This window comes from Kwoniella dendrophila, chromosome 3, assembly GCF_036810415.1.
Source record: "Kwoniella dendrophila CBS 6074 chromosome 3, complete sequence".
Taxonomy (NCBI): Eukaryota; Fungi; Basidiomycota; class Tremellomycetes; order Tremellales; family Cryptococcaceae; genus Kwoniella; species Kwoniella dendrophila.
Window position 1 is genome coordinate 1,529,384 of NC_089478.1, and position 11,789 is coordinate 1,541,172.

General features: G+C 38.5%; 5 protein-coding genes across 5 annotated transcripts; 2 read left to right on the forward strand and 3 right to left on the reverse strand.

Annotated features, from left to right (window-relative positions):
* Positions 1–232: 232 nt before the first annotated feature.
* Positions 233–730, forward strand: L201_002865 (uncharacterized protein; the record flags this gene model as incomplete). The annotated part of the gene is made up of 2 exons (XM_066218629.1): positions 233–528; positions 610–730. The coding sequence occupies 2 exons, from the start codon at positions 233–235 to the stop codon at positions 728–730; spliced, it is 417 nt and encodes a 138-aa protein (XP_066074726.1).
* A 444-nt stretch (positions 731–1,174) lies between these two features.
* L201_002866 (uncharacterized protein) lies at positions 1,175–3,455 on the reverse strand (the record flags this gene model as incomplete). Its single annotated transcript, XM_066218630.1, has 10 exons — positions 1,175–1,237; positions 1,297–1,386; positions 1,459–1,533; positions 1,608–1,679; positions 1,753–2,123; positions 2,207–2,287; positions 2,403–2,660; positions 2,831–3,200; positions 3,282–3,343; positions 3,410–3,455. 10 exons carry the CDS (start codon positions 3,453–3,455, stop codon positions 1,175–1,177), a joined length of 1,488 nt encoding a protein of 495 aa, XP_066074727.1.
* A 1,466-nt stretch (positions 3,456–4,921) lies between these two features.
* L201_002867 (protein disulfide-isomerase domain) lies at positions 4,922–6,470 on the reverse strand (the record flags this gene model as incomplete). Its single annotated transcript, XM_066218631.1, has 5 exons — positions 4,922–5,439; positions 5,509–5,659; positions 5,725–5,817; positions 5,890–6,228; positions 6,339–6,470. The coding sequence occupies 5 exons, from the start codon at positions 6,468–6,470 to the stop codon at positions 4,922–4,924; spliced, it is 1,233 nt and encodes a 410-aa protein (XP_066074728.1).
* Positions 6,471–7,003: 533 nt separating this feature from the next.
* L201_002868 (uncharacterized protein) lies at positions 7,004–8,206 on the forward strand (the record flags this gene model as incomplete). The annotated part of the gene is made up of 3 exons (XM_066218632.1): positions 7,004–7,147; positions 7,317–7,828; positions 7,933–8,206. 3 exons carry the CDS (start codon positions 7,004–7,006, stop codon positions 8,204–8,206), a joined length of 930 nt encoding a protein of 309 aa, XP_066074729.1.
* Positions 8,207–8,761: 555 nt separating this feature from the next.
* L201_002869 (uncharacterized protein) lies at positions 8,762–10,407 on the reverse strand (the record flags this gene model as incomplete). The annotated part of the gene is made up of 8 exons (XM_066218633.1): positions 8,762–8,961; positions 9,042–9,122; positions 9,189–9,231; positions 9,295–9,377; positions 9,460–9,675; positions 9,758–9,837; positions 9,909–10,069; positions 10,186–10,407. The coding sequence occupies 8 exons, from the start codon at positions 10,405–10,407 to the stop codon at positions 8,762–8,764; spliced, it is 1,086 nt and encodes a 361-aa protein (XP_066074730.1).
* Positions 10,408–11,789: the final 1,382 nt, after the last annotated feature.

Genomic DNA, 11,789 nt, shown 5'->3' on the forward strand with positions numbered 1-11,789 from the left:
AATTCAGTCGTGATTGCCATTACGTCACCGGTTACTAACCGTATTAACCTTTCTATCTCACTATATTATCATAGTCGATCGATTTCGTCGTTATTTCTTCTCATTTTCACCTCAATATTGACATTTGTTGGGATCAGCAAGTAGCTCTATCTAGACCAATAAGAAGACTGTCATCTATTGACTTCATCCTTATCACTCAAACACTGAAAGAATCGAAACAAGGGCGCCAAAAATGTCATCTTCAGATAGACAACCATTACTTCCAACTCATTCCAGTTCTAAATCTACTTCAAAACCACATATAAATCATTCATCCTCTTCCAGATTATCAACTACCAGAATTTCATTTCCATCTTCTTCAACTTCAGCATTAGGTTCAACAGAAGATGATGATGAAGAAACAGTAATATCTAGTTCACCTAATAGACAAAAGGGTAAACAAAGGTCATGGGAAGGTAGTCCTCTAACTAGAAATGAAGGTGATAGGAAACCTGGTTTACCTAAATTATCCAGACAATGTTTGATCAGGTCAGTCATTATTCCGGTGCTTTTCTTGCATATCAAATATATGAATGTCGCGTTGACATCGGAACGCTTTTCTCTTCTTAGCGAAATAAAATGCTACGGATCATACATGTTGCCGCCGTTACTTATATTTGGAGTTTTGGCGATTGGTATAGCCCTGCTGATTTATGGTATAAGGAATGGCTGGTTCCATAAGGGAGCTTAGCGAAACTTTTATGGGTATCTTGCAGCAAGTCACTGACAGTCAGCCATAATTCTACAGATGATAACGTATGATAACCGCTCAGTAGCTCGTCAAAAATAATTCATACACTATATGTAATTCGTCACCCGTTGTAAACTTACTTTCCGAGATTTCTTAACGTTGTAACGGTCATTTTTAATGCATGATGTAGTAATGCAGCAAATAGAAGCCATGAATGCAGAACGTGAATGCTATATACTTCTTACTCTGAGCTTGAACCAGCTAAATTTTTCTTGTCTACTGGTTCAGCCTAATAGGCTATGACAAAATCATAAAAGTTCTTATTTCTCCCCTAAATTTGAAGCCAAATGAGCAAGAAATGTAAATATAATACAACAAGGTTTTATTGGTAATCCCCGGCTTTTAGGGTATTACGGAGACCCGGGAGAGTTTCTGCAGTGTAATCTATGGTGCGACCATTCTTTGAACTATTTCTTCCAACAGCAATCTCAAAAATGTTGCATCGATCTACACACCGCAACGACATTAGTATTGTCCACAAGATAAAATTTGGTAAGACTACTCACCGGTATGTCCTCCCCGTTGCTCAACAAATGTTCACCATGTTGTCTAGGTAATGCATCCCATTCTTCTCTTGATAGTGCTCGATCATTCCACTGCATAGTGGGATGGCAGTCAATACACGGAGCGCATCTGAGAACTGGCACACAGATGATTAGTAAGCTTACTATTGGTATATACTCGTGACTCAGTATATCAGCTACGATCTGATGTGCTGGTAGCCAAGAATCTTTAGGAAACAGCTATCGTGGGCAGATTAATCAGTAATTGAACTCTATTCGGGGTAAATTCAAGCATGAGCCAAAATTCAACTTACTTCTATCACTATACCACCTTCGGGCATCCACAGCTGATTAGTCAAATCATCGCCATGTATACCAATAAGTATCTAGAAGAAATTGGTTAAGCTTCTTTTCCCAGAACGACGTAGATTTGATGGAAGAATTTGACATATTACTCACATCAGCATCGTGTACAGCTTCGATTTTATCCTTGCCTCTCAATTTACCCAATTTCTTATGTCCTACTGTAGCCAAGCCCAAAGATTCAATTTCACCTAAAACCACAGATAGTTCTTTATGACCTTCATTACTCAATTTCCTATTCGTATTTTGTCTATCTACATAAACGATTTTAGGTAATTTACCTAAAGACCTTTGCGGATCTCTACGATTTTGTGGTAAAGGTATTTCTAAATGTGATAATAAAGCTGTCCTTATAGGTGTAAAGAAAAATGGAGGGTGGGGTCTAGAAAATATTGATGCGGCCATTTTGTTCAAGGAGTCGGATAATGGATTATGTCGATGCGATGCCCATCGATCTGCTATCACAGCTAGTAAAATCGAAATGTCAAGCTGTGAGCCATCGAGTGTCCAAGCGTAATATCTACCTGGTCTAGAAGCTGTAACTACTCACCTCGTTCGAAGAATATCCATCCATCATGAGCCCGTGAATGCTCGCTAAGCTGAGCCCAACTGTGAGGTTCAATGAGGTTGGCTGAATATGCGCTGAAGGTTAGTATGCTAATAACCGACATATTCCAGTGCTAAAAGTCTTTACGAGCGGTGTAGCGAATACACGTCAAGATAGACAGGAAGTGCTATTCACTTACCATCTCCCAAAACACCTTTTAGCACCAGCTCATTCATTCCTTCTTCGTCCCTCCAGCCTTCAGCCGCTTTCCACGGTATTATAACTCTTTGAGGAACTTTTGGAACTTCTATACCAGGTCTAACTTCCTCTACCATTTCTCTTGTTGCTGGTACAGACGCTAAAGCCGTTACGGAGCCCAAGAAAACTTCTGCTATAAATGGGTAATATGATGATAGATAATGCCACATATCTGTCTTGGCTCCATCGTTGACAAATACTACGTAAATCAGGTATCAGTGTAGTCCTTGTCAAGATTACCTATAGACGCGGTATAGTTGGCGAGAAATAGGAGGTGTGGAGGGTAAATGTTATGATGGCAGTCTCTTCAAAGTAAGGTTGTTTGTTTGCGCGATGACTTCAGTAGTGCTATGGAATAATTGGACTTACTAGTAGATCCATCCATGACCAAAGCATTTTCCGCTCCTTTCAAAACAGCATCCTGTGGATCTCTTATAATTTCATATTTCGTATCTCCTGAAACGACTCTACTCATTCCAGGTATACTTTTCCTTCTTCTATGTAAAATATATATAGTTTGATCTTTTATCCAAATATTTTGCAAAACTTGATGTCCAGGTACACCACCTAAATATTTTGTTTCACTTAACTTTGGATCTGGCGATATGACATTATATATATCATCATTTTGATCTATTATTGGTGTAGAATGTATTGAAGGTGAAAATATTGATGGTGATATTGGTGGTATAGGTGATATTGGCTTAGAGAATATTTTGGGTATCGTTATTTTGTCTGACTTTATATATTGATGGATACGAATCAGCCAGTCACAAATCTTATAGCATGTAATCTCCTCACGAGGCAATATGTTACTCACTGCATACTCCCTAGCCGTGGGTGATAAGTGAAGTGTCATCATACTCAGTCCCACAAAAACACCTAAGGGAGATGGCATATAGCAGTTAGCCCAAGAACGTTATGACTGAATGACCATGAGGATCCTACCTAAAGCGATCAACACTAGAGACTTTGGCTTCTTGAGAGCTTCCATGATAGGCAAGACTAGTCGTAGTTCAGCTGTATCAGGAGACAATGATGATTGCTAGTAGTCTTCGGCGAGAAAGACCTTTTATCTCTGAATGATCTAGCTCAATTAACTTATTGAGATCTGATTCAGTCCGATTAAAAGTACAAGGATGATACCGATGCTATGATGCTGTGTTGTATAGATTACAAGTCATAAGACGAAGTTGAGATTGCTGTAGTACGCAGAATAATTGTTGGTTCCAGTACACAGTCTTGATGAGAATTGCGTAAAAAGTGGAGGAAAGAAGGGATCGACCGTGGTTTTCGATAACGTTTCTTGGCGGGCTTGTTTGTCAACGCAACATTTTTATCTGGGTTATTTTGTCATCTTAAAATTGTAAAGAAATAGCAGAGTCATTCGATCTTATGAAACGGTATGGATGCTTGCTATTATAATTTTCATTTGCTCGCAGTCTACGTGATTTGTTTTGCTTTCACAACCCTTTAAAAGCAGGCTAACGAACATTTAAAGCTTCTCATGAATTTGCACTAGTAGTGCTGTGCTTTTGGTTTTCGGCTTGCTCCGCTTCTCATTAGTAATATAATTAATTGCTTATCCCGGCGGGCAGATGATAAGGTGTTAGATAGGGGGGGATAGGGTTAAAATTCAGGTACACATGTGATCGCCATTCTGCCTAATGCAGTCCAATATTAGGACACATTGTCAATCGACGGTCTTTGCATAAAAGCTATCGAATACAGAAAGCAGCTCTCTTGTTACTTAGATCGTGTAAAAACAATCCTGCCGTCTTCGAAGAGGGAATTGTGGCAAGAACAAGAATCGTAATTGAGTAATTGATTGATATCTAAGGTAGTGAAGTTGTACAATGCTCAGATCCAACCGCACTTCGGAACCTTTTTTCACCGAACAGGTTTTGCGTTAATAGGCATCTGGTCTCAGTGATGGTCGTGGTAATCATCGGAGGAGGGGACCATATGCATTGCTGGAATTGCAGTTATAGCTACGGGTACATATCAAAGATGGTGTTCTGGTAGTGGTGGTAGACGAAAGGTTTTATGATGAGGAAGTAAAGCCGTCAAAGAAGATGAGATGAAACCTTCATTCTGCAGTTGACTTAATGATAGATGGTTTTTAGCCTGCATTTTTGACTACATTTGCAAGGTATACCATTCTAAGTGCTTACTCAATCTATGAGCTGCGTCGAAACTGTGCGGAGGGTAAACAAAGGTAAGGGAGAATAGTAATGTCGAGATGATTAAAATCGTGATATGAATACTGTAACAGAACTCAGTCTTCAATCATGCTTTGAACAACCAAGTTTTGATCGTCCGCTTCTTCTTCTCTACAGTATCCACCTCTATTTAGGAAAAAGAACTAATTCGGCCTCGCTTGATGAAGGAAGAACAAGGTCATATGGTATGCATGAAGTTGATACACCGCACTAGCACTAGAAGATACACACATTATGATTATAGCTCTTCATGAGGTATACTGGTCTTTTCAACAACGTCATCATCATCCGAAACAGAAGGAGATAATTCAGGAACAGGTCCAGCAGCTTCTTCTTCTTCTTTTATCGCAGCTTCACCAGATACTTTGACTTGTCCAACTGATTCTTCTGGAACTGCATCAGGTGCATCAACAGTTGAACTTCCACCACCGCCGAGCTCTTCTTTATCATTCTCATTTGATTGTTCAGTCGATTTAGCTTTTAATTTAGCTTGAGCTTTTTCTCTTCTTTCTTTATCCCTACGTTCAGCTTCATCTAATTTAGCTTTTCTTTTTAATGCTTCACTTTTAACTGATCTTTCCTCTTTTGCTGGTTCCTCAGTGTTATCACCATTGTTATGTACGTCGGCGTCTCCATCAGTAGGATAAGCATAAGGTCTCTGTTTTTTAGGAACTTGTTCTGAGTCATTGGATGTTGATGTTTCACCAGATAATTGGAATTGTAACCATTCTAATAAAGCGTTGAATTTCATTGCGCCTGTCCAAATAAGCCAAAAGAACAGTAAGTAAAATGTATCATCGCATGAACCACATCGCGTCAACTCACCTTCGTACTCTGTCAATCCATCTTTCGAAGTTGCCTCAGCTGGCCAAGCTACTATTCTAGTTGCATCCCTTGTTGTATCTGCTGCATCGTAAACACCGAGAGAAGATAAGAGCGAGTGCGATGTCGTATCCTTCACGAAACCAAGGTGCATCTGAGGACGGGGAAATACTAAATGAGTCTTTTACTTCACACATCAATACAAAGATGTGAACTCACCTTCCCAGATAATCTATGTGCTAAAACTTTCCACAAGAAAGGAATTGAAGGTGCTGAAGGATGAACAAGTAAGACATGTGGTAGAGTAGGCTTCTAGTTACGCATTCGAGACAAATATTAGCCAAGTAGTTTACCGATGAGAGCAGGGAGAAGAAAATAGCTTACATCTTTTAAGAAAGAGCTTATTAGATCATTTTCTTTACCTTGTTTCTCCAATCTCAATTTTTTTACTTTATCCGGAATTAAGTTCTTAGCATATTCAATCAATGCACCTTTTTTCCTTTCACCTTGATAATCTTTTATTGCACCTTTTAAACCTTTTGAAAATGATTTTATAGTTGGGAAACCTTGAATTTGATATTCACCACATAAACCTTTATTTTTTGAATCATCACAATCTATTGCATAAAATGGTATTAAAGGTGATAAGGATGATGCAGCTGATGTAAATTCGGGTCCTAAATTCTTACAATGTCCACACCATGGTGCGACAAATGCTACCATCTATACGAGTAGAAGTAAAAAAAAAACAGAAGTTATACTCGTGAATCAGCTAAGCGTTCAATGAAAGTAATTCAGAGCATAGCCAAGAGATCATCTATGCATCCACTTACAGCGGCATGTTCAGTGGCCATAGCTTGTTTAAACGATTTCGCATCAAGATTCAGTACCGGTTGACCATACATTCCGGCTTGAGCAAAAGGAAGTAATGCCGCCGCTATGGCAAGAGGCAAGGTGAGCAGCATGTTGAAAGTGTATCTAACGTTTCTCTCTATATTCGGTACAACAGTTCGAGGAATGAATAGTAAAGCTATATCACGGTTGAGGCTTATCGAAGAAGTGCATGGGTGAAAGAAGGACTGTTTGGTAACTCAATATTAATCTTTGCTTTCATGCATGCTTTCGCAAGTGGACATCTGACGTGGAGGCAACGATTGTTCATTTACGTAAAATCTAACAAAGACGGATGATTCTGCCACAAAAGCTTTGTCCGGCGAAATTGAAAATAACGAAACGCCGCAATAACCAAAGTCCAAGCTCAGGATTTTTTTCGCTTTTTCGCTGGATACCGTAGAGCTCACCTCACTATACGCATTCACCACTGTAGGACTGTGGGACTGTTAGCATCATTCTGTGCGTTTTGGTCGTATGCTTGCTTGCTTGCTTTGCTTTGCTCGTGGCAAGTGTGTCAAAAATATCATTAAAAAATCATCTTACAATTCTTCTTCTCCATCCTTCAAATCTTTTTAAACCCTCCTTAAAAAAAAGACGGACCAAAATGCCTTTCGTCAAGACCCAAAAGAACGACGCTTACTTCTCTAGGTACCAAGTTAAACCTAGAAGAAGAAGAGAAGGTAAAACCGATTACCAAGCTAGAAGAGCTCTTGTTTCTCAAGCTAAAAACAAATACGCTTCACCAAAAGTGAGTAGATAGTTGATTTTCTAAAAGTGAAGAAGAATGGAAAGAACGGTAGATATTGGTGGAAGAAGGGGATCTATATGAAAGGTGGACATGGATAGAAGGATCACAAATATATGTATGTTTGAGGACAATTTCAACTAACATTTTTCATTTTACTTCGTTTTATTAGTACCGACTCGTTGTTAGAATTACCAACAAACAAGTCATCTGTCAAATTGTTTACGCCAAATTACAAGGTGATGCCGTTTTAGTACATGCTTCATCAAAAGAATTACCAAAATATGGTATTGAACATGGTTTAACCAACTGGACAGCATGTTACGCTACTGGTTTATTAGTTGCCAGAAGAGCTTTAACAAAATTAGGTTTAGCTGATAAATATGAAGGTGTTGAAGAACCTTCAGGTGAATTAGAATTAACTGAAGCTTTAGGTGATGATGAACCAAGACCATTCAAAGCTTATTTAGATGTTGGTCTTAGAAGAACTTCAACCGGTGCAAGAGTTTTCGGTGCCATGAAAGGTGCTTCAGATGGTGGTATTTTCATTCCACACAATGAAAAAAGATTCCCAGGTTACGATGCTGAAACTAAATCAATCGATGCTGAAGTTTTACAATCTTACATTCATGGTGGTCACGTTGCTGAATACATGGAATCACTTGAAGAAGAAGATGATGAAAGGTGAGTTTAGTTAGACTATTAAAACAAAAATTACAATTCATTGTTCCTTCTTAATTTTAACGCACGCACGCTAATATGAAACCCTTCTTTTTTTCATCTTATAGATTCAAAAAACAATTCGCTTCATACTTAGCTGCTGATGTATCTTCAGCTGATATCGAAGAAATTTACACTGAAGCTTACTCCAAAATCAGAGAAGATCCATCATTCACACCAACTGAAAAAGATGTTGCTAAATGGAAAGCTGAATCTAAGAAATACAAACTTTCTAAATCATCTAAAGAAGAGAAACAAGCTAGAATTCAAGAAAAAATCAAAGCTTACAAAGCTGGTAAACTTAGTGCTGGAAACGATGACGATGAAGAAGATGATGAATAAACAGTTCATGAAAATCTCTTCAATTAGATTCGATTTCGGTGTTTCGTTAAAATGGGTTCAAAAAAGGGTCTTGTACATATAAAGTAAATAGGTACATGTTCATCTTTTCCGCTTTTTTGGTAGAATATCATGCATCTCCCAGATGATTTCTTCATTGCTCAATGTGCTGCAAAGAAGATAAAGTTTAACCTGAGGGTGTGATCTATGGTGAATACTAAAGTCATTATGCTGAATACCTTGTGGATGCAGTCGTGCTTGTACAGTAGAGTCTCTGAAGAATCGTTGTAGTAAGCCAACCCGACGGCATACTGGAAACACTACAAATAGTTGCAGAAATGCCATTTAAACTATCAACGCTTCAAGCGATGTTCACTCCAAAGCCGTCTTAGTCCAACGATTTGTGCATTATATTCATTCATTTTTGGGCATTGATTTATTTTACTCTATCTTACATATTATTTCGGTATATACGTCGACCTCTTTTCCGAAATCGACTATATTTCCCTTTTTCTTCGATTGTCCGTATTCCTCCTTGCATTAGCAAAAAAACACAACCTATAAACAAGTGTAACCACCATCTACGACAATTTCGGCACCAGTAGTATATTTAGATGAATCTGATGCCAAGTAGATAACAGCACCTTTCAAATCTGATGGATCGGCTAATCTACCCATTGGAATTCTGTGTAACCATTCATCTCTTAATACTGGGTTAGCATCGAGAATTACTTTAGTAAGGTTGGTAAGGGTGTAACCTATTGACATGCAGATATAAGAAGAGTAAGCAAAGCTGACCAAGAAACCGATTCTGGGAATATATGAATTTAGTACTAACCTGGAGCAAGACAGTTAACTCGGATACCTTTGGTAGCCCATTCAACAGCAAGTGATCTAGCCATGTGTCTTACACCGGCCTCTGTAAAAAGAAATATCATGATTAGCTATACTGTCATGCTCACATTTTGTAACAGGGTGGACTTACTAGAGAAGTTGTAAGGAGTTTGTGGTTGAGGAACGTTGACAATCTATGTAAATGGGATCACAATATTAGCATTGTCCCGAATGTTTTGGCACTTGTTGTGACTCACGGATCCGGACATTGATCCAACAAGGGTGATTGAACCACCTTCAGGCATGAGTTTAGCAGCTTCGAGGGCACAGAACCAAGTACCTGTTTAAACAGATATATGATATTAGCGTGATTGGCAGTGAAATTAATGGATTCCAACAGGATAATTCTTGAGGATACTTACCCATAATGTTGATATCCAATAATTTCTTGATTTTTTGAGTTGGATATTCATGAGCAACAAAGTTTTCTACAATACCAGCTGCAGTTATACAAGCATCTAATCTACCAAATTTCTCTTTGACAGTTTCGAAAACTTTTGCTACTGATGCTTCATCTGATACATCACAACCTAAACCTAAAGCTTGAATTTCACCTTCTTCAGCTTCACCATTTTCGACTGTAAACATAAAACGGAAATCAAAATTAGCTGTTGAATCAAGAATGCCTTTGTCATGCGCCCTGATTGTTATCAAACTTACCGAACCATTTGACAAGATCTTCAGCAGCCTTTTCAGCGTCTTCTTTCTTGAGATCAACAAGTACGATAGCGTTTGCTCCTCTATAAAGAGACATATCGACTATCAGCATTTTATCCGCCAGACGACAAGGACAGCGGGGAGCTGCACTCACGATTCAACGAATGTTCTAGCCATCATATTACCTAAACCTCTAGCAGCACCAGTTACAAGACAAACTTTGCCATCCATAGAGAATGAAGCCAATGTTCTTTTGGTGTGTCTACCAAAATCACCTTTGGTCATATCGTGACCTGGGTGTTTGTCTGACCATTTCTGGAGACAGAAAAGAAAGACATATTCAGCAATTTGATCAGAAAATCAACTAAGCATATAATAGAGAAGTTGAAGCAGGACATGTGAATTGAAGGATGAGGATACAAGTCACTTACTTTTGGATGTTCGAATGTAATAGATTCATCGATAGCAGCGAGTTTAGGATCAACTTCAACTCGATGTTCTTCAAGTGGATCACCATTTTTATCCCTTCTTACGAAAGTTGGTGTTGTGTATCCTCTTGTTAAAGCTGATGAAGCTGAAGCTACTCTAGCTACAGAAGTTGCTCTAGGTGCTACTCTAGAAACGTTTGTTAAAGCTGATCTAATGAAAGACATTTTTGTATTGTAGTTTTAATCATCGACGTGGATGATTTGACAAACAGAAGATATGAATTAACGAGATATATATAGATAACAAATAATTTAAGAAGAGGGGGGAAACAGTTTATATCGGTTTGTAGTTTATATATCTTTTGTTTGAATATGGAAAGAGCGGAAGGAATTTACGCTCTGTGCTACGATGATACGATGAAGATTTTCTTTCTTTGTCCTTCTCTATATTCTGATTTGGCGTTTTTCTTTCATACATCTTTAATTCCTATTTTGCATACCTTATTTTCTTTTTATGCATCTAAATTACAAGAAAGGCGCTCCAAAATCAAAACTTCTTCTCCACACCTTTCTTACAAAAGTCAGTTTTACTCCACAACGCGCGCACCTTTCTCGTAAAATGTTACTGTATCATTTTTTAAGTATGTAGTAGTCTAAGGTCCAGAATTGATCTATTTGCCCTTAAAATCCAAATACATTAGCCGAGTTTAGTGCTTGGGTACTGTCGCATTTTAGCTTAGCTTTTTACCCCAATCGCAGTTGAAACCCAAAAGGAAACAAAGGAGAGAACAAGAAGGAAAGGAAAGGAAAGGAAAGGACAGGAAAATAAATGCATAAAGGTACTCCCTCAAGGATCATCTCGGTCCGATGCCGGTAACGCTCTCACTCCAAGAAGCTAGGAAGCTAGGAAGCTCAAGTGAAATTTTACAGTTTATCAACCTCGTCTAAGGTTAAGGTAACCCGCTTCGTACGCGGACGTTCGATTGAAAACAAAAAGTAAATACCGCCGGGACCTTGCAGAAGTTACAAAGCGGTACGACGATGTAGATCATAACACGTTGTTTTACCTTTGGATACCACCTATAAGTTAGAACAACAAGAAAAATTAGCTCGATTTTCCATAACGTCGGTGTTGTGGATATGAGAGCGAATATATATAACAATCGTTTGAGGTTAATCTACACGTAGTCTGCAGAGCTTGTTATCCTTGTCGCAGCTGAAACTTGGACTAAATAACCGTATTTTATATATCCTTTGAGCTATGTTTGTTCTGGCTGGGGCTCGAAAACGCACAGTCATTTTCCCTCTTTCCCCAAATAAATATCGAAGATCAATGCTTAAAAAGGGCAATGGCATTGAGTTCTGGACTATCCAAACACTTAGTTTAGTACCGATATATGGTGTACGCTCGGTCGATGATACCGATGGATGTGTAATAATCATGTGTACCTAAAGCCAAGCCCTTAGAAATATAAATTCCGATTATTTGGTATTTCTCTCATCTGTTGTCCAATTTAACTGGCGTTTGGCATGCAAACCGAGGTCTTCCCCACAAATGTTATACCTACAACCGTAGCTAGACCAAATAATATGCTAGTAATCCATAT